At 37.6% G+C, this 27,821-nt stretch overlaps 4 protein-coding genes, 1 long non-coding RNA gene and 1 other non-coding gene across 7 annotated transcripts; 2 read left to right on the forward strand and 4 right to left on the reverse strand.

Annotated features, from left to right (window-relative positions):
* Positions 1-413: 413 nt before the first annotated feature.
* Positions 414-475, forward strand: mir4053 (microRNA 4053). The gene has a single exon (NR_034446.1). It is a non-coding gene; the product is annotated as a microRNA 4053 (primary transcript).
* Positions 476-1,293: 818 nt separating this feature from the next.
* On the reverse strand, positions 1,294-6,062 carry LOC100177776 (chymotrypsin-like elastase family member 2A). Its single transcript, XM_002131614.5, has 6 exons — positions 5,381-6,062; positions 5,142-5,239; positions 4,863-5,019; positions 4,007-4,118; positions 3,367-3,536; positions 1,294-2,817 (listed from the first exon to the last, which is right to left on the reverse strand). The coding sequence occupies exons 1-6, from the start codon at positions 5,723-5,725 to the stop codon at positions 2,653-2,655; spliced, it is 1,047 nt and encodes a 348-aa protein (XP_002131650.1). The 5' UTR covers positions 5,726-6,062; the 3' UTR covers positions 1,294-2,652.
* A 793-nt stretch (positions 6,063-6,855) lies between these two features.
* Positions 6,856-19,488, reverse strand: LOC100175459 (chondroitin sulfate synthase 1-like). The gene is made up of 12 exons (XM_002131604.5): positions 18,792-19,488; positions 18,614-18,721; positions 18,107-18,232; positions 17,846-17,962; positions 14,706-14,823; positions 13,766-13,881; positions 11,075-11,257; positions 9,457-9,569; positions 9,279-9,390; positions 8,829-8,987; positions 8,664-8,742; positions 6,856-8,430 (listed from the first exon to the last, which is right to left on the reverse strand). The coding sequence occupies exons 1-12, from the start codon at positions 19,395-19,397 to the stop codon at positions 7,622-7,624; spliced, it is 2,646 nt and encodes an 881-aa protein (XP_002131640.1). The 5' UTR covers positions 19,398-19,488; the 3' UTR covers positions 6,856-7,621.
* On the reverse strand, positions 12,244-13,759 carry LOC113475082. Its single transcript, XR_003396822.1, has 2 exons — positions 13,296-13,759; positions 12,244-13,038 (listed from the first exon to the last, which is right to left on the reverse strand). It is a non-coding gene; the product is annotated as an uncharacterized LOC113475082 (long non-coding RNA).
* A 574-nt stretch (positions 19,489-20,062) lies between the features above and the next one.
* On the forward strand, positions 20,063-24,166 carry LOC100185651 (G protein pathway suppressor 2). 2 transcript variants are annotated; one of them, XM_009863130.3, is made up of 11 exons: positions 20,063-20,245; positions 20,418-20,524; positions 21,169-21,287; positions 21,823-21,899; positions 22,243-22,308; positions 22,380-22,499; positions 22,725-22,799; positions 22,889-22,939; positions 23,201-23,277; positions 23,337-23,420; positions 23,943-24,166. In XM_009863130.3, exons 1-11 carry the CDS (start codon positions 20,149-20,151, stop codon positions 24,039-24,041), a joined length of 972 nt encoding a protein of 323 aa, XP_009861432.1. In that variant the 5' UTR covers positions 20,063-20,148; the 3' UTR covers positions 24,042-24,166. The 2 variants fall into 2 exon arrangements, with proteins under 2 accessions (XP_009861432.1, XP_002131589.1); XM_002131553.4 differs by having other exon boundaries at positions 20,085-20,245; positions 23,946-24,160.
* LOC100183290 (translocon-associated protein subunit gamma-like) lies at positions 24,100-25,392 on the reverse strand. Its single transcript, XM_002131601.4, has 5 exons — positions 25,173-25,392; positions 24,865-24,991; positions 24,695-24,793; positions 24,491-24,622; positions 24,100-24,312 (listed from the first exon to the last, which is right to left on the reverse strand). The coding sequence occupies exons 1-5, from the start codon at positions 25,300-25,302 to the stop codon at positions 24,243-24,245; spliced, it is 558 nt and encodes a 185-aa protein (XP_002131637.1). The 5' UTR covers positions 25,303-25,392; the 3' UTR covers positions 24,100-24,242.
* Positions 25,393-27,821: the final 2,429 nt, after the last annotated feature.

Consider the following 27,821-nt stretch of genomic DNA (forward strand, 5'->3'; position numbering starts at 1 on the left):
TTGTATAATTTGGGTAGAATGATATTTTCAGCTATGGTAATTTCAATAATATAACATTTTATTGACAATTCGAATTTTAGTTTTTTATGGAGAATGTACTTTTCAAATTTTTTTTGAAGTAACATATAAACGTACCAAACTTAAGTTAGTGAATCAGCCGGTCTAGTTTGGGTGCCGTGGGTTCGAAATCCAGCCAAGCGGAACCTACTGCGACTGATGCAAATATTTCTACCTCTCTCTAAACCAAGAGAGCGTTAACCTGAACCGTATCTTGTTACCGTGAAAAATAGAGACCTGGCATTTTTACACCAACTGTTGGTTCGGGTTGTCTACGTTTAATTCAAGCCCGCCACACCATGCCACGTTAGCAGGTGGTTTTTGAGACTTTTCCGCGCTGCAGTCTTTCGTTTACTCGCCGGGGTATGACGTCGTACTGTGACGTAGGTTGCGCAGTAGTACGTCGTTCTCCGGACGGTATTAGGAAGAACTATCATCAAGGACCCCCCCAAAAAAACATGGGTCAAACCACCAAGTAAGGAATGGTGGACGTTTTAAACGAAGCATGAACTAATGGCATCAACAGAAGCTCTGGTAAACTTCTAATTACCAAAAGAAAAAAAAAAAGTTGCGGTATAGGTGGAAGTGTTCTGACCGGTAACATAATGTTTAATCGGTGGTAAGTTTTTCCTTTGCAGTACATCACCTCTACCTAAATGTCAAAGCGGAACCTCTGTCATAGTTGAACGCTTCGCAGCTACGAACGATCCGTTTATTCTGCTTTCGTTGACCCGTCTGTGGTTGCAGCAACTTCTAATAGCGCTAATTGTATTACAGAACCGCCAACGTGAAGATTATCACCGTGACTTCATTTTCGATTTTTGGTCGGGCTCTAATTATATCAGTAAGAGGCTATACAGGTTACCTTAATAGTTTGGTGCGTAATGGTACCTCGTTTTCGGCGGTACCAAAATGACGCTAATATGATCACGTGACCGTGACTTGTCTGTGCAGAATGTACATCATGAATTAGCCACTTGGTGGCGTGATGAGCACAGTGGAATGCGGTCGAATTGCGTAACATTGCTGCCATGTGAACTGAAAAGTGACTCATGTACGGAATATTTGAAACTAACCGGTAGGAATGTGTTGTGGAGTACGAGTAAGGAAAACTAAAGTGAACATGTGGTAAAGCTTGGCAGTTTAGCGTTTGGTTTTAAACCCAAAATATGCATTAAAAAAGTTTAAAAAATGTTGTACCGTGGGTGGACTTACTACATGCACAAAATATATAAATATGTTTTCACACAAAGTTTAATCACTACGATGATAGTTAAATACAGCTATGCAAGCTGATGCCCGCTTGAGACACAATTAATAATCCGAATGTTAACCAAAAATGTAACGACCAAAGCTGTAACCTGTGCCCACAAGGTAATTGCTATCACAGTAGGCCTACGATTCACATGGCGTAAATGGACCGCAGGTAAATAACAATTTCTTTTTTCGCTGGTATTTTCGTTCACAGATAAGCGCAAGTGATCCTTCATTTGTATTTCAATCGTACGGGAGCAAAAATAGAAAACGCACGCAGTACCTTATAGCGTATATAACTTTGCCGTGGTTACTGGTAGCATGATAGATGTGGGAGAATGAGTGGTACAGCCTCCGCTGGGTTGCGAAAGGTTTGTTTCGAAAAACTCAACGAAGCGTAATTGAACGCAGACAACATTTTTGGCAAAAATGCGGACCGAGCCAAGCGTGACTGAATGCCGACAGAGAAACGATTGATGAAAAGTGGAAGGTGCCCGATCGGTATCGAGTTGTGCCTGCCGCAGAGGATCGCCCTACAATTTATGTGTTTAACAAAAAAGAAGCAAAAACGAAGTAGAACTGCGCTTGTGGGAACGATACATTTTAAATAAAGTGTGTTATTTTACCACGTAGTCGTTTATTACATTTTTTTATCAAAATGTATTTTAAGTTCGTGAAGTATTCAAATAAGTTAAAGTCGGATCAACGTTTTGTTGAAATTAAAACACCGTGCAACTGCCCACAATGCGTGATAAGCGATGTGTACAACCCGACTATGACAAAGCAATCTGTCAGCAATATTCTCCCGCTTCTGTCGGCAGCGTATAAACAATGTACACCTGACTGGTATGGGTCGCATAAACTCATCCTTTCGTTTAAAAGCTGCCATAACATTTGAAGATCAACTAAAACCAAATAAACGAAAAGTTTGACAAGCAGCAATCGAGCTAAACGGGCATGTTATTGTGTAAGTTTGTATCAATTAATTAAGGTCCACAAAACTAAAATATTAGGCCCCCGTTTAAAGACGGAGGTAGAATAGAACTACGAGAGAAAAAACAATTAATAATGCTAGTTTTTGTTTACGGAGTATATATAGTAGGGTGGGGAAAGACGGGACATCTTTAATCCAAATAACATTCAAATATCCTGATCGTGTTTTAAATAATTAACACCGGTCTGTGGAAGCCGTGGGGAGACGGTTTTAAAATTCCTAGAATGTTTTTGTTGCTACCAAATGGGACGAGAAAATAGAATTAAAAGATGTCTCATCTTCCCCTTTCTATACATTCATTTCAATTACGACAAAAACTTCGGATTACGGACGGTGACGGTTTTGACTTATGGGGTGTAGTTCATGCGTGCTTGAATCCACGATAAATATCTTTGAACTTCAACGTAAACGCCGCCTGAAGTTGACCCACATTCGTCCCCAAAGGAAGTTATTCCAGCAAGATACCAACTTCCAGTGCTTCGCAGGCAATGCAAGGGACCGCCGCTGTCACCCTGAACAAAAAGGTATTTATTTCTAGTTTGAACTATGCGAGTTCGTTGTTTTTTTTATGCTCAACTGAATAAGAATATGAATCAACTTACCCGTCCAAATCAACGTATTATGTGTATTAACAAATGCACATCAAGCATAGTTACGTTTAGCTTTAGCTTATGGTATACGTAGTAGAGTGGGGGAAGAGGGGACACTTAAGCACATTGCCCAGTGTTTTCTTAAAATGTATGACTATGTATGGTTTGATACCACGAACTAGTACTATTATACTTTTACCAACTAACAAAAAATTAAAAATATATACTGAAACACACGAGGAGGTATAGGGGGGAGAAGGGACACCTTTTTATTCTATTTTCTCCTCACATTTGGTAGTAAACAAACAACATTCAAAGAATTATAAAAATATGTCCTCACGACTCCAATAAACCGCTGTTAATTGTTTAAAACACGATCAGAATATTTAAATATTATGCACCAAAGGTCACCCGTTTCCCCACAGTATAAGTTATTTTAATTCCACAAATAATATCTAACTCTGTTCCTACATCACATGTGTCTCTTCCAGTACCAACACTGCACACGTATTTGCTTTGATCATTAATATTCAAGCCGTGAGCTTGAGAGCATGCACTGTCTGATGCAATCTGGGCGTCAGTTTGCAGTAGTGGATCAGACGCCTCACTTCCGTCTCCTTCAACTGCATCGCTTTCTCTCTCTAAATTTAAGTTAAATTATATATAGTTGTAATCACTCTATTTTCGACCATCGAGAGGATTGGCTTGTTATTGCTAAATGTATGTACATAAAACAAGCGGTTTGTATTTTTATCGATTAAATTAGTCCTTCCCAACATTTTTAGGCACAAATATTAATATAGTAGGGTGGGAGAAGATGGGACAGCTTTTTATTCCATTTACTTGTCCCATTTGGTAGTAAACAAACAACATTCAAATAATTATAAACCGTATCCTCAAGACATTTATAAACCGTATCCTCATAAGTCATTGTTATTTGTTTAAAACACGATAAGGATATTTAGATATTTTGTGCTAAGGGTGTCCCGTCTTACCCCACAATACTATACAAAACAATAGCGGTAGTACTTAACCAAACCAAATAGCGACCCACTTATTTTGGCTCACGGTTTAAGGGTAGATTACTGGCTTATAAATATGTACTGCTTACTTGTGGCGCCCCAGCCGGACGCGTAACACGTAGTTCCAGCAGCAGGGGTTTCCCCTCTTTGAGGGAGGCAGATGGGTCGAATGGTGTTGCTATATACCAAAGGTACTTGAAGCTGAAAGTAAAAGATAATATATACGAGCTGTTAAGATAGGATACCGTTATATAACTGTGATAAATTAACTTATTATATTTGGGTTTAACAAACTAAAACGATGGATATCTACAAACATATAATAACGATATAATACATCATAATAAACCTAAAGTAAACGCTATACAACATAACTATACTGCAGTACTAACTAAACTGGTGACTGTGCCCACAACACGACACAACAGAGGCGTTAATTACTCGGCGCGGGCAGCAGGAATAAAAGCGCAGGAATGTTATCGAGACGAGACGAGGTAGCGGTAAACTACTACCACAATAACTCTATAAATACTCTTTGTTTGTGGCCAAATGGGACAAGATAAGAGAGTGAAAAAATAGCTCATCTTACCCCGCACTAGTATATAATAGGTTTTTCCAGTCGCATGTGATTTTAAGAAGGAAGACCTACGTTTAAACTGCCGTACTATAAGCCCCTCGTATTATGTACGGTGTCATAGTCGTTGACATATTGCGACATAAAGGTAAGTAATAAAAAGGTCGTGATGATTTTATGGCCACATTGTAGAATGACCTCGTATATTATCCATTAATGATCGTTGGAATTGCCATTTACAAACAATAAACTATTATTCTCTGTAATAAAAACAGTCAAATGGGGGTATATTAATAAACAAACTCACCATAACATTCAGTCATTAAAAAGTTACCCAACAATTTTGTGAAATATAAAAAAGTCAAGTTAACCTGAATTAACGCAATGTCGTCGAGTGGATTGTCTGTTTCCCCGCCAAAAGCAGCGTGTAGGAAAATCCTTGAAACACCAACTGATACTCTGCCTGGGCCAGAAGAGGCAGATAAGCGATGCATGCCGGCTACAATGCGTAACCGAGCACGGTAAGCACTGTAATAATAATAAAACATGGTAAAGATAAAGTAGCAATTATGCTCATGCACTCGTTTGAGCCCAATTAACTACGCAGCAATTTATAAAGATGGTTTAATTGTATGTATAAATTAACACACCTGTTTGTACCATCAAGACAGTGGGCCGCTGTAATCACCCAACGATTTGCAATAATGCTTCCTCCACAATTATGCTCACCGTCTTGGAAAATGGAGATCTATATATTGATAACACAAAACATAAACAAATTGTATCTTGCGTTTTTACTTTACGATCTTATCTAGGGTCTACTACTCTACTGGGTAGTGGTATTGGTATATGAATATAAGAAAATGCATTTTTATCTGTAGCATTATACCTGCCACGGCCAGCTGTGTGGTGTAGCTTGTGTGCCACGTACAACTTTCCTCACGTAGGTTGGGGTAACGGCAGCAACACCGCACATCAATTGAGTAGTAGTTCCTGTGGTTGCTGGTGTTGTTGGGGCATTAGTTGTTGTCGTTGATGTTGTGGTGGTGGTTTCTGGAGTTGTCGTTTCTTCAGACTCCCCGTATCCGCTGAATTCGCCATAGTCTCCTTCTCCGGTGGAAAAAATAAGATCGTTTTCAATTCCCATGTTCGACTGCGAGTTGACGGTTAGTGGATTGCTGAATACAACGCCAAGCAAACTGACCAACACGAGACACGTAGTGAACAAATGCATGTTCAAGTGTGCTAACCGTAAAATCGAAATAAAGCAAAAACCGACTTTATAATGCTATACCTAAACCGTTCCTATCTGAAACGCATATTCAAACTGGTTTTAAATGCGAGAAGTGTTATATATATATAACACAGCTAAATCGTGACTTTGTTTATAAATTTTAACCTCAAATTTTTTTGTGGCCGGAAATTCCGATTCAAACTAATATTTTCTCTACATGCCCTTTCATGGTGATGCCGATCACGAATTGACGCAGGAGGGTTGCGGTGCCGTGTACGTCTTGGTGCAACTTTGCCCCAAGCGTAAATTTGCTACTAAAATGTTGCAAGCGGATCTTTATAGGTAAATTACCTTTGGTACCAAAAAATATAAAAATCGCAAGGCAGTTTAAAATGTTTATCTGTGTAACGACAAAAAACAATCATGCAAACACTAAGAAATGTTACACAAATGGGCATAAGCCATATAGAAGAAAAATAGATCAGAAGGAAGCTTTTCACATTTGTACAAAGTTTAAACAAATATATAGTGATTGGGCAGTGGAACACGGGACACTAGTAGCACATAGCATCCAAGTCGTGAGAATAAGTTTTTTTGGAGTTCTTTCAATATTCTTTGTTTACTACCATATGGGATGAGAAAATAGAACGAGATGTGTCCCATCTTCCCCACCATAATGTGGGCCACTCACCTTAATATATACATTTTGTAACAACATAGTAAACATCAACTTTATTTTAGAAGCAAATGCTATTCTTGCTGCTGCTTAATGCTGAAATCTAAACTTCTTATATTAATAAGAACAGATCTCAGATTTTATTTGTAATTTTGCATATATAGTAAACATAGTAATCCTCCTTCACATTAACAACTGTGATTAGTTGTAAATAAAACATCTTATCTGAACCAAAGTTAGTATAGACTGAACAATGGGTTAACCGCGTTAGCGAATGCACCTGCTACTCTATGGTCAATAAATTCCCTTCATTTACTTTGGTAATAATCTCATTCTTGGCTCATATGTCGATATAGGTTCCTCTATACTTCTATGATGTGCTGTTAAGGTACTACAGAACTACAAAAATTACATTAGTGACTATACTTCAAACATATAGGATAAAATCATTCGAATAAATCAAGAAAACCTCTGTTATATTAAATTTGGGGCTTGGCACCTTCGATAAAATACTTAATGGAATATTTTCGTCGCTGATAGGATTTTGCATCATATATGTAGGGTTGATTTAGTATACATGAAAATTACTTTACAAAAATCTTAAATTGTAGAATTGTCATGGGTGGATTCTTAAAATTAAGCGTAAGAAATCGAAAAGACGGTTTTAAAAAAAAACAGGTTTGTTAAAAGGGGTCACGGCAACTGTGTCTGTGGAATGCAAGTAAAAATAGCTTTTTAGAACTGTTATTGGTAAATGGTAACGGTTGTTGTGGGGTTGTTTACCGAAATTAGCAGCAAGTAAGTAGTACGTAAGCATGTATAGATACTAACGCAAAATACTAAAATTGTCATTTGAGAAAATGCAAAACTTAACAATATTTCAAGCACCCGTGCATTGTGTGGGTGAGCAGCCAAGCGAAACGGGCCTGCAACTTGGCAAGACCAGTTGATTCCTAATAAGTAAAATGCTTTGTTGTCAGTCTTGCATGCTCGGTAATGATATACTGCATGGTGGCGAAACGAAACGTCTTTTAACTAAGGCGGAAAAAACAAAGAATTCTCTAATTGTACCTTTCACCGTGTGATAATAATGTGATAATAAATAGGATATATACATGTATAAAATGAGTTAGAATAATAAATACTAAATACGTCAGGCATGATATCGACGATAACACTAGCAGTGTATGGACGCACAGTTACGTGGCTACATCTGTTTGTCACCTTCTAGGTTTAGTAAAAAAATTGCGGTCAGGCGTTCGAATAATAGTCAGTTGTCCGCTATATATGCGCTCGTATATGGACTGCTTTAGTGATTTTTGTTGAGAAGTTGTGTTCTCGTGCGTCCTCAGCCCAACTGTGGGTAGTGCGAGGTCGTTTAGTCGGCCGCATAGTGGCGCTAAGACGTCGTTGCCTTCTTCGCCAAAGGTAGACGACGTGTCCCAAAAACCGATATCTTCATTAACGATCTGTGCTCCAGTGTTCGGCTCTTGGGTTCCGGATGCAAGCGGAAAAATCCGGAATGGGACAGGTTGATAGATTTGCGCGAAAGGTCGACTGGAACGTTTTCTTCGGCTCTTGTAATCGACGAAGTTGTAGTTGCTATAGAAACTGTCCGATTGTGTGACGTCAGACAACCCGGTACGAAAGAGGCACGAACTGTAGACGTTTGACGTCAGAGTAAGGTTTGTCGCAGTGAAAAGCACCAGCGGCGACAGGTCACCAGGTTTCTGTTGTTCCTGGATAAGAGCAAGACCTTGAGAGTAAGCATCTTCCACTGTTTGGATGCTAGATCTTTCTAAAATAGTAATCGGAGTTTGGGGGTATTTAACTCTGTACCAATCCGACACTTCGTTGATAGTTGGGCTTTGCTGCTTGTCGGCGCCACCTAACGGCACGACGATCAAAAAAGCGCGGTCGTCTTCAGGTACGAAGAAAGATGGCTCAAACTCGTTCCGCACAAACACGTCTAGGTCAGAACCACGTGACCCGGGTAATGGAAGTATGACGTAGAACGGAGGTCTCGCACCTGAGGGAAAACGAGAATAATTTTTAAACTGATCATGACGTCATTTTTCCTTATTTGTTACACTAAACTCAGATCCCAGATAAAAGGAGAACCCAATTACCCGAACTTTCCCTAGGTAGAACTGCTATATTTTTTATAATAACAATTTGATAATGAGTAAAATGTTCATGTCAAATCAAATACAGTGTTTGATTACTGTGACAAGAACAGAGTCATAAACTTTCTATGGTTACCTTTATTGGCGACTGAAGGTCTTTTAACATGCGTGACTTCCAACTCGCTCAAAGGTCGTACCAGATGCACACGACGAATCTGAGACCACAATGTGAAGTTTTTATAGAGAGATCACTACAATGTTAACCACAATAGCGGTTTCAGCACACAGATGATAAACTTACTTCGTCAGCAACGTCGTTTGATTTGCTGCTGAAATAAACGTCGAGCAAGTAGTCAGTTCCACGGACGGGATCAGATCGTAGGTAACCATCGCTTACGTGACTGTAGGTAAACTGCTGTTGCGGAAGACCGATCGCTTCGTCAATACCAGTTTCCCCGATCTATTTGAACACATTCAATCAATACAAGTTTATTTGAAACAGCGTGAAATAAAGCTGAGTATTGCGACTTTCGTGAGTAAGTAAATTAAAATTGTTGATTCTAGCTAATGGTAGGATGAATTACTGAAAATCAAATAATGATTTTTACTGAATACCAAAAATTCTCATTAAAAAGTGTCCTTAAATAACAAGATCTTCCATTGTTTTCGAAGAGGTAAATAAAAGTTATATTTTGTTAAAATTGAAATTGGTTCATACACGTGTTATTGTTTCGATCGTATGGTTGCTCACCTGTTTTAAATCAGCAAGTACGTCATTTGTGATGTCACTCGTGACGTCACCGGCCGCTATAGAGTATATCGAATCGGTGCGAAATGATTTCCATGTATTAACTTCACGTAAGCTGAAATAAGCGTTTGATTAGTCTAAGAACAGAATATGAAAACATTAAACCACGACTGCCACCTACTGGCTGGGTTTGTTCGCCATGGGAATCTGTTTGCTGGTCACAAGCTGGCGCTGTTCATCCATGGGTAGACGAATGTTGGACAGCTCAAGGTCGATCCGCTGTGATTTCATTTTCTAAAATGAAGTTGTAAGTTACTGTAGGTTCACATAAGTATCATAATAAATACAATACAAGAGTAATATCGGATATAAACATAACAATAAAAAAACAATTTAATTATCGTTTTGGTGGAATTTTTTTCTGCTACGCCCTACTTACAATCCCCGCTATAGTATTACAACAGACCTCTCAAAGAAGAAGGTACATGACCTACACAAACACACAGTACATAACAATGGCAACAATGCATGCAAGGTCGCGGGGCTTATTGCCTTTGTCATGCAGCAGGAAACGTGTCTAGATTGGGCCACACGTAACGACCATGCACTGAACGCTGAAATTGGAAACGATAAAGGTTTCCGAGCACGTAAGAACGAGCGAACTGTGACGCGACTGGCACATCGACAGAAATCATTAAGTTGCTGTGGTATGGGAGTCGAGACCACCGGTCGTAAATTTGTCGACGAGGCGCTAACTTTCGGGTAAAACCGCAACGTTTGTGGTTTGAATTGAAAAACCTTGGCTATGTGAGTGGAAAAGTACCCTATAATACGGAAATGTTAGGTATGTAAAATGTTGGTATAGTCTTTTACTTTGGAAATTGTCGCTTTTATAACTTAACAGCTCCTATATATAGTAGAGTGGCGGAATATGGGACGCCTGTTTATTGTATTTTCTCGTCTAATTTAGTATTAAATAAAGAAAATTCAAAGAATTAAAGAACTATATCCTCACGACTCCCGTAAACCGTTGTTAATTGTTTAAAACACGATCAGGATATTTAGATATTACGTGCTAAAGGTGTCCCATCTTCCCCCACCCCACTATATCAGCGGCGCATCGAATGCTTCGGGTACGGAATTTGTAGTTTGCTAAATATTTAATCCAAAAATTCATGTCTGCTTTACGTTCATCGACAACCTGTGTGAGCCAAGCGACTGGGTTTTCTCAAACGGCAAAGTGCTGACAGCATTAGACTGAAGAGGAAAACAAACTGCACAGCACCGCAAACAAGCGGAGTTAATAAAAAATTGTGTAACAGTTGTGTGACTGTTAAAGCGTTAGGTTTCATTAAACTGCGCTGTGCCAACAAGAAATGAGACGAAGGCTTTGATGTGTGGAAAGTCACTCAGAACAGCTATTACGGTAGCTGGGTAATGAAATCTAGCGTTTTGTTGACCAGCACACTTATTGGGAAGCTGTAAAAACGGTGACGATTGTCCATAGCGATCGAGTGATTCATATTTTTACGACTTTTTATCAAGAACTACATTAACGTAAGACGTAAGACGCCCCACCTAACGAAGCGAGGTTGGTTTTGCGAAAAAAAGTAAAATTCAAATAAACATTACATTCCAATACATTGAGTAGACCACCATGCAAACCTAAACGGGCACTTCAAAGTGAAAGAAACACAAAACACCGTGACGCGGGTTGAAAAACAAAGTCGTAAACATGACTTTTAAACAATTTAGCTTCATAAACAAAATTTAAATAATCTAAAAACGAACCGACTCACCTGCACAGTAGCGTTCACCATAATACTGGTGTAATGTCGGTGCACGCGATACATTATGTAAGGCACTTTAATATGGTGCAAAGTGAGAGCTTTATTGACATGGTCGTTCTCGGCAAGATTGCCAAGAAATGGTTTCTCCTCAGTGTATTCTTCTTGGTAGGAATGGTAGAAGAGTTTCAGGGTCTGTAAGGATAGATTGGAAGTTATTTTTCGATCAATACGTTTATTAGAATGTATTGATTCGGCTTATCAGTAGCAGCATGGGTTAAACACAAGACTGACTGTAGAAAATAGATAATAAATATTTTACGAACAAAAACGCAAACAATGAACGAAACTGAATACACAGCCAGGAGGTATACGAGGAAATGTAACTTGTCGTTAAGGATTTTGGAATATTCTTTTTTATCTGGGTGTAATACTGTAATTTAAAAAAAATGCGGGGAGGGAATCTACATTTTTAGAATTGTTCTCGTATTACAAAAAGTACGCTTGACACAGTAACGCAGTCTCTGTCCGAACGGTATGTTGATTTTAAGAACTTATAAAAATGCTTGCTAGTTAAATTAACAGAAGGGCGGAGTGGGCGCTATAAGTTAATGTTCAATCTGGTACGTGGGAAATCCCACGACGCGAGAGAACGACATGGAGTTTCAAATTCCGTTATCTGAAACTGACAAATAATATTTTCTTTAGTTGAAACTATAAGTTAGAGCCGCATGTATAGCACGTCCGTTGGACGTGTATGTGTTTTAGGTAACCACGGTAGATTAAATGACGTATTTCAACACAGACCTCATTATTTCTGGAAAAAAGCGGGGGGGTTATGATTCAAAACAAGAATGTTTATGAAACACTTCGCGAGGAGTTGGGTTGAAACAGCAGCATAAACGAGTCTATAGTTAACGACCTATAGTTTACACCTTAAGGCTTCGTCATCATGTGCCTTGAAGCTCCCAAAACAAACCAGACTGGAATGCTTGCGCAGAAACCCACACACGAATCGAAACTTCGAGTTTCGATGTCACAGATATAGTTATAAATTTGTGAGAATTTTCGCCTAAATTTAACGAACCGTAAAAGTATTTCACCCGTATTTGTATTTCAGTTCGAAGATCGGTGCGGGGGAAACCTTAAAAATAATTGGCGTAATATCAACATAAACGGCATTGAAATAAAATCCAGAATTCCCTGCAAGGTTTATTTTACGACATCAGGTTGCAACTATACCAACTGTGATTATTATTGGGAATTGAAATGGGGAGATATACGTTGTTAAGAAATGTAATCGAATCATGGGCGATTACTAAGAATTTTCCACTTAAAGAAGGGAGAAAAAAATCCGAGATTTTTTCGGGAACTTCACCGAGAAAGAAAGAATGTCCGGCATAAAATTACCCGAAGAAAAACGTGTTTGTTTGGTATTTACATTTTACTTTGGTATTTACATTTTACTCATTCAGTCGGAGTTTCGATGATTATTAGTATTACTCTGTATCCGATTATCCGCCGCTTATGAAGCAGTTTTAAATCATGCAGCATCGTCTGGTTGACTGTACATTGTTTACGAAAAAAGTTATTGCAGACAAAGCGATATAGCCCTGTCATACACGATGAATTGTATCATATATACACCAAATGTACAATGCTCGCGATGCTTCTGTTTCCGTACATTGTAATATAATCGACTGATTCAGAGAAACTAAAGCAATTAACATCATATAACTGATTTAGCGGCTTGAAAAAAACAGAATAAAATGAACAGGAAATCTTGTACAGAAACGTATTAAAACGCCTTGATAAAATTTGTCTAAAAGGTTCCATTTTTTAATTCCCACACATTGGCACTGTAGCATACGAATGATTGTTGGTGTAAATTTGTGTCTTTGCTTTGAAGTGGATTTTATTCGTTGCGTGTTTTTAACGACTTTCGTTTTGTTACTTATACACTTCTCTTCGTTGCTCTGAAATATTTTGATTCGATTCGCAGTGTGTTGTCATCGTATGCAGAGATAAATACAAATTTATGCCTTTTTTGAAAATTGGACCATAACACAACTATATATATATACCGCATTAAACTGGTTAAGTTACGATAGGTATCACGTCTCCCGTAAGGTTATACTACCAAGTTATACGAGTATCGTATTACGACATGCTAGAAATATTTTGCGGGGGCGTCCTTCTAAATCTAAACGAAATATAGACAGGGGGAACTTACGTCTTACACTGATATCGTATGCGATAGTTCTGCCGCAGAAACCATACAGTTGCCTTGTGAAAATAATCAGTAATGTTACGATCTAAACTCTAGACAGTCTATAGTGATAACGAGGCAGTTTATGTACGTAAGGAGAAACATAAATATAAAGTTTAACTTCACTGGGTTGGATTTAAACCGCGCTTATGACGCCGTAACACTTGTCAAATCATTAACTCGTGTTTCTGAAACGAGCATTCGAAGTAACAGCATGATTAGAAGGTATGAAAATGGCGACTCAGACGACTGCAGCCTAACCAGTTAAAGCTCTCCTATTACTTGCCGATACAAGATAGCGACCATGATGCAGCGTAATGGGCATTCTTCGTAAGCCGGTTTTGTACGATATATAGGTCAATTCCTGGTTGTATGCACTACATGTTACGTAATATGACGTGACATGCGGAATAACTATATGTGGGTGAACTAACCTCCCACGCATGAGTGCACTCGATATGCAAATGAGCTGTGACGCATCGTCCGATCTCCACATCCTCTTCGCCGGATACGACGTCATTTATACACTGGCTGATGTGAGGACACAGGGCTGAAATATGAATAAATATGTCAAAAGTCAGCAGCAGTAAACACGCTTGTTTTAGCTAGCGATAAACAAATAACGGCCAAATCGCCTTCTTATGCGTTAAAAAAAACACCTTGCAGCACTTTATTAGAATTTTTCATACAGTAGGGTGGGGGGAGATGGGACACCTTTTCATTCTATTTTCTCGTTCCATTTGGTAGTAAACAAAGAACATTAGAGAAATTATAAAACCATATCCTCACGACTTCCATAAACCGTTGTTTATTGTTTAAAACTTGATCAGTATATTTGAACATTAGGTGCTAAAGGTGTCCCATCTTCCCCCACAGTACTATATGTAAAGTTTTGTATTAACGCACTACGAAACCTGTCTATAAAAGTAATAAAACAGTTTCTCTTAACTACCGTTGTGTTTGCTCAAGAATGAGGTATATGTATACGTGCGTACCTACCATACCAGGTAGTTACATAGTTGGGTTATTCATAGCCTACTGGATTGTGAAAACATGTGACCAATTCGTTTTGCAAATATTTGACTACAGGATAACGAAGTGGTAATTGCCAGTCATAAAAACTCGCGTTAGTCATTTCAGCGATTCGAAATTAGAAACAATATAGCTGTTGTTAAAACGAATGGATTTACACAGCTGCTCAGCGTGCGTAAATTAAAACAGCTTGCTAGTTTCAATTGTTTAAAGAACTCGCTTTGTTGTTGAACGAGTAGAAGCCGACCAATTGCTAAGGTCAACACCCCGAGGAGAATTCAACCGCCAGCCTCGGAAGACTGAGCTGTGAACACAGATTAACCTTTGCTATTGAGCACCAACCTTTAAGTGTTTTCCTGTTGAAGAAGACCCCTGGTCCGCCCATGCAGAAGTTGTGGCCGTGCAGTCCAAGTCGGTCGCGAACTTCTGGTACTCCGTGCCCCGGCTGACCCATGTAAATCTGCGCAAATGGAAAATCAATGATACGTGTCATCAGGGGTTAGAAATTAGTACTAATCCTTTAAACGCCCGAAAAACATTCGAAACATCCAGTTTTTTATTCGCGTGCAGTCTGATGCAGTGCTGAATACACCGTTCATGGAGACCATTTTCTCGTAAATTTAAACATGTTTGAAAATACAACATAAAACGTGTTTTAATTGGTTGCGCAGGTTATTTACAGTGCAAGCTAGTGCTAATAAACACGAAAGGCAGGAGAATAAAATTTAAAACTAGCGCATTATAGTGGGGTGACAACAGTGAATTGCCTCGTAACTTTTTAAACGATTTTAAGAATTTTCAAAGCTGTCGAGTTACCGGCATTATTCAAGTTGCACAGAAATTGAGACAATTTTAACTACTTCGTTACACGACTACGGTCGATTAAATGTTTAATGTTAAGACGGTTCGTTAATTATTGATACATCTTGAAGAGTAGATAGATGGTAATAGTTGACCACAGCGCTATTATCAAACTACTTTTGTTTGCCTTTGGTTGAAACTAGTTTAAACCGGTTTAAATGGGAAATAGAAAATTTGTCAACGTGGCGCAATTGTTATAATCGAACGACCAAATTGTTTGTTCGATAACAAAAATTGAGGCAAAGGTTTGACCTATCCATTGGTGTCTTTGTGAGTCAGAATTGTTGCACATGCCCGAAATTGCTAAGTTACGTTCAAATATTGGCGTACATTAGACAGTTGTGGACGTAAGATTATTCGCGCAATCCCATACTTTGAGCATCGGGATGAATTGATTTAATGAAGCGTTATGACATATGACGTACATGGTTGTATTGCAACAGTTGACGACCACGATGCGAGTGATACTTGCGGTGTGTCGGGTGGATGCGTGTAAAACCAACAATTGCCAGGCCGGTGTTAGCCCGAAACCGTCGCTTTACAGAAGATATATATACCGTGCAGAGGACAATAGACGCTCCGTTTGTCCGTATACACGGTTGGTAAAGTATCCAAGCGACGAGCTACTAAACTCGGTCCGTTTCAATAGCGGAGATTGAAAACACGATTAATATGGGACGATGTTTGATTCGAAACCAAATTTTATTCACAATATCGCTCGGCGAAGCGTTGTGTTTAATATATAGGTTTACATGGGGCATATGGTGGTATGACCATGGTAATCTTAAGTAATCCTGTACAATCCAACCTCATCGCAAGTGCTTTCCATTAGTCGTGTATTAATACGCCGCCTTATGATTTCAGCGTATCCATTTAAGCAACTATAAACAACAGAAGGCGGCAATCGGAGTTTAAATGACGGCAAAATAATTGGATAATTAATATAAACAAACGCGTGGATGGCTGCCAGCCCTGAACGTGTCGCGTACGTTATTGATTTTCACGCAACAGGATTAAGGGAAATTTCTCGTCAATTTCGTCACTGTTGCGTACGGTCAACGTGGAAATTAGGTGTTATTGGAACCGGTGAGACGGGGCGGGACGCTCAGTGCTGACTTCGACGTGTTGTTGTGCTGCAGGTTAAAGAAACAAACGACATATTGTCGTAAGCGACGTCGTGGCTTATGTTGTTTGTTTGTGTGTCCTTAAGCATTGGAATCTACCACTGCGAAACAGCTGGCTTTCACCTGTAGGTTGCGAAATAAAGCCATGAAATACCAATATAGGCTGCGGGCGTTCTACACACAGGTTACGTTTCAAAAACGAAAGTGGAGCTCGCGATAAACTTCCATTACGATTCGTTTATCATGACCGCAAGTTAGAATTAATGGCCGCGAAACTGCGCCCTGAAATCGGAGCCGGTCGTAATACGGCTTGCCACAACAGTTTTGTGCTTCACAATTTGCGGATGTTCACTCGCGGTCGAAAAGAGTTCCGGGATATGTTAAAACACCAGCTGGTGATCGAGGAGCTTGGCGAGTTCAAGCACGTGTGGCAAGATCCCAACTTTCACTTTTGATTATTAGGACATGATGGTGAATACTGGGAACGCACTTGACGACTAGAAGTGGCTGGTGTTATCAACTTTACCAAGCCGCTGTTGTTTTGAAGTGTTCTTGTATTTCGTCGGAGCTTAGTACCCGAGCCTACCTGGCGCTTCCGACCCGAGTAAGCGTGTTTTCGCGGTTTCATAACAAACTGTTGCCTGTGTTAATATTTTGGTCCATTCGCATCAATAAATGCGTCTGATTGTAACGCCGATAAATCGTCAGTGGTCTTTAACAACCCCCTGTATATCCTACGGCGATATAAGCAAAGAGATAACACTCGGACCGTAGCGAATGGCCAGTCCGTGATTATAAGTCATACTTTCAACACTTCAAGCCAGTAAGTTGGCCGCACGAGTGGTTTTAAGGACGGGTCGATGGCAAAGAAGGTGTCCTGTTTACGGTCAAACGGCCAAGCGCCGCAAAGCTGTTGACGATTTCGTAATGGAGCGCTGTTTGAACAAGGCAAACGTAGAATATCTATATAGGCACCACGCACCAGAATTTTAAACACCAGCTGTGTGAATCACAAAAAACGAATAGCTACAAGGCGGAAATCGCTTAAAACAACCAGCCGTACCTTGCATGGATAAGTGCGAAAATTTCAACAGCGAAACGTAACCTTAAGGTGTGCAGCGACCTTGACCAAACAAAAACAAGCTACAGAATACGGACTTTGTTTCGGGTTGAAATTAAATTCGTCATCACTGACTTTTCTATGAGAAGGGCCATGAAATGGCTGACCATACAATTACAAGAGGCGAACACCTCATTTAGTTGTCAATTTAAACATTAGAAGTAGATAAGTAGGATATCAGAGTTAACGCCGCACTCTGTTATTCAGATTTACATCCCGTTAATCAGTAACCAATGTATCACGTTATTGTGTTATACCCAATGCATTACTAACTCAAAATACACGATGGTAATGTAACAATACGCAGTGTGGTACATAAGCGGACTAACTTTAATAAAATATTCAGTTATTTTCAACATTAGAAGATGTATACACACCATTTTTTCGGCGTCGATTTGTGTCAGGAACTGCTTGAGTAGCTCAACCCTCATGTAAACATCATCATCTGCCCTGACAAACCACTCAAAATCGTTGATATGATGTGTGCAGATGTGCTGTATAAAATGAAACATATAGATTTAAAGTAGTTACATATATTTATGTGTGCATGAGAGTACCCAGCGGAGTTGAATAACTAAATAAACAGTTTGAACATGAAGCATTGGACAGTTAAATTTTACAAATAAAACACAACATACCTGTAGCATGCGAAATGCTTTTTTCTGCGGAGGATATTCATGGTCACTGACTCCTTCCAAACTTACAACTGGTACACCATATTCTTCAGGGGTTCCATTAGCGGCAAAGAACTCTAACTTGTCAGCCTGTATTGAAAAGGAAACCAGAATGAACAGTCAAAGTCAACTTGGAAACCAATCTTTAGGTTTCCTTATTACAAGTGCAACAGGTTTAACATATAAAAGCAATAGAACGTTTTTCACAGCAACATTACAAACCATTTTCATGAAATATTAATGTTCACCACAGTGCTGAGGAACCAATGCAGGCTTATATTTTACAACAGTGTTTGTGCGCTGCTATGAGCTTGGCTAAATTATCAAGCATGCGCATTTCTTCACAGTTTAAAATAAAAACAATTTAAGTTTTGTTGTGTCGGCTGTAGTTTTTGTGAACCCTTTAAATAGTAATAAAGGCCTAAAAATTTCTATGCGACATAGACAATTATTTTAACAACCAATAATTACCTGATTTCCCCATGTATTGTTCACAGCAACTGATCTTGTAGGAAGGAATTTTTCGGCAGTGATGACCCCAACATACAACCGAGTTTTTACCTTCGTTGACTCCTCAATCTGAAAAATATAAAAAATGTATAAAATTTGGTTTAAATTTTATGTAATGAGTTTTTAGTTTTTAATTAACCTTTGATGATGGTGGGGCATCACTTGAAATTAAACTGTTTCCCAAATTCTGATGAACAAACCGTGTTGATATAGTTGTTTGAACAGCTCTACTAGAAAGAGATTTATTAGCCCCTATTAATATAGAGTTCCTTAATGTATCGTCTATGGCTACGACTCTTCCAGCATCAGGTGGCCAATTAATTGTCCCACTAAAAAGTATGTGCTGTTGAAACAGGAGCGCAGTAATAGTTATCCCAACCAGAATGCCCCAAATAAACGGCACCACCATCTGTTTCTGTCTTCTGTACGCTTTTGCAGCGCTATTTGCCAGGCATTCAGTGTTTACTCTGCTGTTCCTGATCAGAGATTCGAAAGTAAATTTTATAGAGGGAAACTTCTTGGAACATAGCTGGTAATTTGTGCTGCTTGATTTATCAAACAATCGTGAGGACTCCACTGCCACCTTTACTGGGAAGCAACGATCAGGATCTTTTAGCTGGACCTTCTTTTTATCAGGACTTTTTGCTGGTGAAAGTTGTATGTCTTGGTTTCCCTCTGAGCCATAAAGCCAGTCACCAGCAGTAGAGGTGTAGCCCACAGTGCTGGCGGGATGGACACCTGACATTATACAGTCAGGTAGTTTGCTAAGTGCAATCAGTAGCACATTTTATAACTAAATTATTTCTGCAATACTAGAGTGCACCATAATTAAATACGTATTGTAACTTTATAGCTTAAGGAGATAATTATACATAGTAGATATAAAACACGCCTGTCGTAACTGCAAAGTATCAAAACGGGTACTTTCCTATTTGTGTCTCTGAATTTGCTATGTTCTTCATGAAAGTACACAAAAACGCCGTGAAACAAATACTTGACTTGACTGTAACACTTGTAAAGGGAAGGTCTCAATGCAATTTTACGAACAACGCGCAGCTCTACAATTCTGATCTAGTGTTGTCGATCTGGATCTTTAACCACACTCTAGTAGTGAGAGAAGTGTCGCAAAGAAAGCAAATGAATGAAATTAGTAAGCCATTGCGAAGAGCGATGATGATGGGGTAAACTTAAATGGGGAGACATTTTTACCTAAGGCATATTCAATCATGATTCAATACAGACATTTTTGGAAATTTTAGGAGTAATTAGAAGATAACAAACTTTATTTACATGCTAGCTTTTTGACTGATTGACTCTGCTAATTAAGGGAGTTTTTTTTATAAACAGAATTGTGTATAAGATGTTTATGGAGTGACAACAAATGTTGGCAGAATTTTCCTGTTTTCGTTTATGTTTCTAAAAATTGTGAAGCGATTAGCGATATATGTTTATTTACTTGTTGAATAGGTTAATTAAATTACCTTATTAATACTTCCATGATGCCTGTGCTGGTGGAACGCGAAAAAATCAACCCCGTTATGCAGAAAGCGCTGCAATTTCACATTCTACGGGAAAGAGAAAAACGAAAACAAGGTATTCATTAATTAGTTTTTTGATGAAGTGTATTCTGGATATTTGATTTGTGTCGTGCTTGTTTTCTTAGTTGTATGTTATAACTTAACTGCTGGATTGTACAGACCACACAACACCTGGTTTTATTTATCTTAAAGACAGCTATAATGATTCTGTAATTTTAAATTTTTAGAGGCAGCAGAAGCTGAAAAAGACTTTGAAAGAAAAGCAAAAGAGGAAGAAGAAAAAAGAAAGAAAATTGAAGAAGAAAACTCAACTTTGGAAGAAATAAAAGAACAGGTATTATACAAAATAGCTGATAACATTATGAAACAAGCCACCTGGTGGTAGTTTGTATCAGACGTAATTCCTATTGTCTTTTCGTTTGTGTTCACACTGGATTGGCTGTGTTTATTCATGCATTTCGCGCTAGTTGTTTGCCCTTTATAATTTACATGGCACTACAATGAGAAGTAGGTACACAATTTCCGCTAGGAGGCGATGACAAATTCGTTTCTCTATTCTATAGGGAGTAGTTAGTTTTACGCTTTACACACATAAAATTTAACGTCTAACTCCTGTTTTTTTTGTGTATTTTTTTCAATATTTAAACCATATAACTACCGCCCCCTAGCGGAAATTGTGTACCTACTTCTTCGCACAGTCCCAAGTTTAAAATTTGGTCATTCTTATTTTGTGATTCCTGGTGAGAAGTTAAAAAAAACATTTTGGGCATAGTTTAGTACACACTTTTACCCATAGAATCTTTAAAGAGTGTTGTTTCATTGCAAATTTCCTTCTTCTTGTTGTCTTTTTATTTATGTAATAGAATTCTAAGAATAAGTAAAATTAATGTTATGTAAAACATTTTGCACAAAAAGCATAATGAAATTTGTGTTTACTAAAATAATGACTTAGTTAAGTTTTTTTCTTCTCTTTCACAGCTTGTTAAGCTTCGTGAAAAGCAGGAAAGTTTGAGGCAAGAGAAGCATCAGTTGTTCTGGCAATTCAAGCGTGTTCTGCATGAGGAAGGAAAAAGGAAGGAACGTCTTCGTGAACAAAGGTTAATACACTTTGAGTTTGTTTGTTGTACGCTGCAGTATTGTTATGTAGGATGTACGAATATGGAAATTTATATTTTATAACCATAACTACAATATAGCAGTTTACCACAAAGGTAAAGTTTCTAGCTATATATTTTTAATTAATTTAGGTCACCATAATCTGTTTTCAATATACAACTTTCTTTCTATATTGAAAACTAAACATTACTGACTAAATATATTGATGATAAGAAAGTTCATATAGTTTGTTTTTTAGTCATACAAACAAAAATACCAATATTTGTGAAGATAAATATTATTATAAAATACGTTCTATTCAAAACGATGTGTTTAACCCTACATAGATTAGGCTCACTAGAGTCATAACATAGATACCAAATGTTTTTGGGTTATTAACTTATAACTTTTGGGCCAACTGTATGAGTTTTGTTTTTCATTCAATTCTATTAGGTTATTGTTTTTTTTTTATAAAAAAAAAAAAACTTTTGTATATAAACAACAACATATATATATAAACAACGTTTATTATCTCAGCGAAATGAATTCCTTTGCAAGTGGTCACTATCCCGCACATGCAATGACAATGGGACCTCACCATCTATTACCACAAGGTTTTTATAATTTTCCCAATACCTTTTAACTTTATTTTATAACCATTGTCCGATGACCTTATTCACGATTGCTTGACTACTTATCCGATTGTCCAATTATTTTAACACCCACAAAACAAGCTACAGTTGAACCTTGCTGGGAAAATCTGAGAATACACTAAAGGAATGAGTAGTTGCTGACCCAAATGTTTTACATGGCAACTGACTGTGGTAAGCAAATGGCTTAACCAAAGAAGAAACCCATGTAAAAAATAACATACGCATGTCTTTAATCCTTTTTAATATTAAGATGATAGTTACAACTTACAAGTGCAATCATGTGAGAATGTATTTTATCTTTCAGCTCGTTACCCTACTCATCCACATCAAAGTCCATATACCGTTCCCCAAAACGTACAATCAATATCAGGTAATTCATAGTGTGTAACCACTATTGTTATGATAAAACAGTGTATGAATTTTTAAAACCAATGTTTACAGGTTCCCAAGTCATACAACAAGGTTTAAAACGTCCTCACAGCCCAACACCCCCCTCAAGTGGTATGTACCAACGTCAAGCACAAATCCACCCGACTGCCCAAAGCAAATATGAATTTGCAGGTAAAAAGTTAATTTAATGAATGTTCAAAAATAAGGGTGTATTTTTCTTTAAAACAGAATACGGAAACTTTCTATTTATATTTTTATTAAGTTTTAAATTTTAAAAATTACTTAAAATAATATTCTGCCATTTATATATTATATTCAAATCCATCTGTGCTTAGCTGGTTCGTTTTGTGAACATAGTAAGTAATATGTATTCATTATGTATTTAATACAATACAGGTCATTCTAGTCATTCTTATATATCCCCTGCAAGAAGTGGCTCTCACTACTCCAGCACTTCAACCCCACCTGGAAGTAAGTTAAACAAATTATAAATCTCCTAAAGCAATAATTAATGAGGCCTACTGAACCTAAATACATGACCAACATTCTTGTTTTTCCAGGGTTACACAATCCTTACCAAACTCCTGATCGACCTGTAGCTCATCAAACAGGTTTGTGATGACTATTTATTGGTATCCAGTATCCAGTTTAGGCCAGTGCTTCAAAACTCAACTTATTCACAACTTTTTTTCTAAAATTGTGCAGCAAAGCTCCACTTAAAATGTTACCAAAAAATGAAAATTGATTCTGTTTAGAAAAGGTACATTTGGCTATTTTAGTAAAAATGCAACATCTTTTAATACAGCAGTTACAGTATGTCAAGTTATAATCAACAACATGTTAAACAAGTGTTAAAGTTTAATGTACTTCAGGAAAAGACACACCAACCTATTTAGAAGAAACTCGTCCTAGAATCAGGATGTTGCCTCAAAACTTCCTCTCACATCAAGTATGTTGATATAACTAAGATCTAACTGTGGCTACATGTTAATCTTGCTGTTTTCTTAGTTACAAACATCTCCTTTCACATCAAGTAGTCACCTTATCCGGTCAAATTCACCAGGTCGATATCCTAAAGCCGAAACAGAACTGGTATTCTGATTTTTTTATCTAATGATTATAACTATGTCACTTGAAATAGTGCTTGCCTCTTAAACTAGAGATATTTGGTTTTAAGGCTAAATAGTAACACTTAGTGGGCAAGTGTGTCAGATACAAATTTATGAATGAATGTAACTTATTTTTTTCTCATCTGGCCAGAAAACGAGTTGGTATAACACGGGTGTTCATGCACCTTGTGCCAGCTTACAAGTTACCATGTATGTTTCTTTGTGTGTGAATGTTCTATTTCATTTTTTATTTATGGGTGATAATTTAGACAACACATTAGTAAGCCCTGGGTTGGAGCAATTGCGGTTAAATGTCTTGCCCAATGACACGTACACCCACAATGGTAACAGCGGCGTGCATTAAACACAGGTAGGCGCACTAACCGCTTTGCTACGGCGCCAGACATTACTTGGGTAACATGTAACTGGCTAGACTCCTGAAGTTGGATCATGTTTACAAAGCGGTCTCTAACTGCCATGCATATAATTCTTTACCACTTTTTAGCAGCAGCTGTCATACTCTCCAAGCACAACACCCAACCATCTAAAATATCCACCACCTTCACACTCAAATCCTAGGAGAATGTTCCAGAAACCACCTTAGCATAAACTTGATCTGGCTGCTATGAAAGACCTGACAAATAAATTTATTTCACCGAGAATACAATAAAGCGTTGGTTTGTTTTATTTCATGTTCTTTTACTAAATCCGAGCGCCGACACCACAAATTGATAATCACTCATTTATTTCCGCTTCATATATTACACTGAAAATGCTATTGCTTCAAATGCGACCTAGGATTTGTTCATTTCTGGGAAGAAGTTGAGAGGAGACCTGTAATGCTGCTTGCTCCAACCATTGAAATGATGTAGTTTCTAAAATACAGCGGTGGTTATTATTTATCGACCCAAAGTAAAGCTAATTCTGGGTCCCTTTAACTAGTGCATGTCTGCTATGTCTACAATATTTACTACATAGTGGACATGGCGGACAATGTTAATATTGTGGACTTATAGCGGACATGCACTAATTAAAGGGACCACTATTTCTTACGGCATTGGGCTGTAGCTCTTAAAGAAGAAAAAAGATGAAAGAATGAGCAGAATCAAGAAAAGGCTGTTGGTGTAGAACACTGCAAGCTGCATGGATTCTGCTTCAGCTATTTCGTTTTTACGCCACAAGATCCTGTAAAATTATAACAATAATTAAGTGATACAACATCTCTCAAGCTAAGATAAGCAGTGTTCTAATAAACACCTTTCATCTTTCTCTTTCTTTGAGATCTTCTTTGATTCTGATTCAGACATCTTAGCATTAAGTTCAGCTGCCACTCCATCACTCCTCTTTTGAGCAATTCTGTGTTTGAAATGGGCAAGTTAAGAATTTTTCAGGTTAACCAGAAATTGTTAAACCAATATTATACTCACTTGTGCTTTAGCTCAAACTTATTATTTTTGTAAGCTAGGGCGACAAAGTAGGCACTGAAAATGGTCCCAATTACAAAGAGAATGGCATTGTCCAACATCTCCATTTGATGTATGCGATTGAATAGCCCTGCAAAGAAACAAGAAACATTTCATATATTTGTAATTTTAACAATTAAGGTACTAAAAAAGCGGGAATTCTTATTATAGGTTAGCAAATGGCTGTATAGTATATATGGGATTTCTTTCCACGGACCAAAATTAATATTATAAATGCAGATTTTACAATATATCAACTAGATAATACATACATAGTGGAATAGCAGAGACAAATAACGCATGAACATAAAAGATCACGGAAGATTTTCGCGATAGATCTCTTCCGAAATCTTGAAGCAAAAGTTCCTCCTCTTTGCTGAAGTTCGATGATTTAGGTGCCATGATTATCCCTAACACTTAACAACGTCTATATGCACAGTTATCGGGGTTAAACAGCTTACACATAACACAACACAATCCCTCACTCTACAACTCAACACAGAATCTTTCAAAGTTTTAGACCAAACATTCGGAATCAGCTGAGCGTGTCCGCAACGTCTTGGTGACGTGTGGATTTCATAGAAATCTTATAACACACCGCTTTTGATTTCAGATCAAATATTTTTATTAGCGCCTTGCAATTTAAAGATAAAATAGCTTTTTTGTTTAATAGTTCTACGAACTTGTTTATTTTAAGGTGGGTGATGTGAATATGAAAATTAAGTAATGTTAAAGTGGTAGAATATATGGCTATATATGCTGATAGCCCAATGTCCGTATATAAACATATACGGACTCTGCTGATAGCCCATAGAGGAGACTTATGACTTGCATCCCGACATAATGTTAATTCTAGAATATAATTGGTGAATCTTACTTTTTATTTTACATACGTGTTGTTTATTTTGTTTTTTAGAATAAGTTAAACTATTATTAATTTAATACTGTGTGGTATTGTATATATGTTTCGTTTAGACTTATCAATAGCCTATGACCAACAAACACTCTGCATTCGTCTGAAACTACAAAGTTGTCCCCACCGCATGCCAATATCCTAAGTAGCTTTCTATAGTCTACTACACTCTAAGAGTCTAAAATATGCGCGAAGTTCTTTTTTCGTAAGACTTATGCAAACAAAATAAAACAAATTTTGACTTCGTATTTATTCATTTTCGGTGTTATCCCAAAATAATCCATACTTATTGCCTCTGTAATTAAATGAAAAACGTCAAAATTTCGGTATATTCTTGCAATGTTGAATGGATAGCCTACCTGGGATTAAACCTTTGAACAACAGGGGGTAATCTTGTCAATTTTCTTATCTTTTCCATGAATTCCGCTGCAATATTGGGTAATTTTACGATTCATAACACATCTACTTTTATTCATAATTTCTACAACGGTTCTCTTTTTGTTTTTATTTTTAAGATTTCAACCACTTTAATAGAATAAAAAAATCAACAAGGAGTTAATAATATCTAGGGACTTATTGACTACTTTACCTGCTGATCCACGGTGACGGAATTTTGCCTCCGACGGTAGTGCGGCGATGCCGAGTATGACCGCAATCACAAACACTACTTTGATATCCATCTTAGCTTGGTCAGAATAATCTGTGGTTTGCAATTTGCCAACCTCCTGTAATAGCAAACCGCCTTCTTCATCTGTAACGCGCCGAACACAAATGCCTCTGTGTATGTTGTCTAGTTTCATGCGATGTAAGCATTTTTCTGAGTAGTATAATGTGGCGGTCTACGCTTAGATAAACGCTTCCTATTTGAACGAGCTTCAGCGATTAGGACGGCATCAAATAAATCCAATTAAAAGTTTGTGATTGTAAATTAATTTTTGGTTTGGGGCCAATATAGAGTTTGAATGTGTTGACCACTTTTATTTGTGCAAAACCTACTTGTTAGACTTCTAAAAAACAAGATATTTGCTTCAAATACGATCCATAGTTTTTTTAATCGATGTATCCAATGACACAAAATGGGTACGAGGCGAATAAAAAGGTGATTCTGAGAAGCATAGTTTAAATGTGTTTATGGCTTACAAACAGTTATGTCAACAAAAACGCACAATTCTAGCAAAAAAACGCCGGTTAGATAACGCGAAAACAATTACAATTATAGATGGCAACATGGGTGCAACTAAAGACCAAATCTTGTAAATGTGTTCTAGGTTCCTTTGAATAAAACTGTAAAGTGAACACAGTGTGATTGTATTCGTTTTCAGCACTTAAACTAAAACGTACCATAGCAAAATTATTTGATAGTTTATTTTTTTATTTAAAGAGGTTTAACTGCTTATATCCACAGATGAGTTTGATCGAAGTCTAAACAAACCTAGCTGCTGCTTGCGATTTCTTTAAACGCCACTTAGTTACAAGAAATTTATCAAGGGCGGAAACATCTTAAATTTTCATACACACCAACAGCCTACAGCAGCATGTACGTATAATGTAGCAAGCGTTCTTCATTTGAAACTAATTTCACCGATTGCAACCGCTTAACTTTGGCAACACCTTTTTATATTATTGAATGAGCACTTTATTTAGCGCGGAAAGCAATTTAAATTCCATATCGTTTTGAGGAAACGACATCAAATCGATCTTTTAAAGTTTTAACACTTCTCTTCTGCACTAAAGTTCGTGTAAATCATTTGAATAAACTTCATTTTTGTGTATACCTTAATCATTTGTTTCATATCTATAGCACAAACTCTACGCTAATTGTGGTAACACTAATTTACTGACGGCGGGTGATAATGCATTTATATTATCACCCGTAACTCCGTAAACATAAAATGCATATAAACCACCATCTGTAACTAGAAATAAAGTGGGGAAGATGGGACACCCAAGCACATATTGCCTAATCTCAAAATATATGTTGGCTTTTGGATGACATTTTTAATAATTG

Source organism: Ciona intestinalis, unplaced genomic scaffold (genome assembly GCF_000224145.3).
Source record: "Ciona intestinalis unplaced genomic scaffold, KH HT000098.2, whole genome shotgun sequence".
NCBI lineage: Eukaryota > Metazoa > Chordata > Ascidiacea > Phlebobranchia > Cionidae > Ciona > Ciona intestinalis.

Bases quoted from the DNA above. Each gene is read 5' to 3' on its own strand.
- LOC100175459 (XM_002131604.5), bottom strand. From the start codon at position 19,397: ATGTCAGGTGTCCATCCCGCCAGCACTGTGGGCTACACCTCTACTGCT. The intron at 18,233-18,613 runs GTAATTATTGGT...TTTTCAATACAG, and splicing joins ACAATACATGGGGAAATCAG to GCTGACAAGTTAGAGTTCTT. The intron at 8,988-9,278 runs GTGAGCAACCAT...GTGTTCAAATAG, and splicing joins TACTTGCTGATTTAAAACAG to ATCGGGGAAACTGGTATTGA.
- LOC100185651 (XM_009863130.3), top strand. From the start codon at position 20,149: ATGATGCCTGTGCTGGTGGAACGCGAAAAAATCAACCCCGTTATGCAG. The intron at 22,309-22,379 runs GTAATTCATAGT...CAATGTTTACAG, and splicing joins AAACGTACAATCAATATCAG to GTTCCCAAGTCATACAACAA. The intron at 23,421-23,942 runs GTATTCTGATTT...ACCACTTTTTAG, and splicing joins CTAAAGCCGAAACAGAACTG to CAGCAGCTGTCATACTCTCC.
- LOC100177776 (XM_002131614.5), bottom strand. From the start codon at position 5,725: ATGCATTTGTTCACTACGTGTCTCGTGTTGGTCAGTTTGCTTGGCGTT. The intron at 5,240-5,380 runs GTATAATGCTAC...ATCAATATATAG, and splicing joins CACACAGCTGGCCGTGGCAG to ATCTCCATTTTCCAAGACGG. The intron at 5,020-5,141 runs GTGTGTTAATTT...TTATTATTACAG, and splicing joins TGTCTTGATGGTACAAACAG to TGCTTACCGTGCTCGGTTAC.
- LOC100183290 (XM_002131601.4), bottom strand. From the start codon at position 25,302: ATGGCACCTAAATCATCGAACTTCAGCAAAGAGGAGGAACTTTTGCTT. The intron at 24,992-25,172 runs GTATGTATTATC...GTTTCTTTGCAG, and splicing joins TGTCTCTGCTATTCCACTAT to GGCTATTCAATCGCATACAT. The intron at 24,623-24,694 runs GTGTTTATTAGA...ATAATTTTACAG, and splicing joins AAGAAAGAGAAAGATGAAAG to GATCTTGTGGCGTAAAAACG.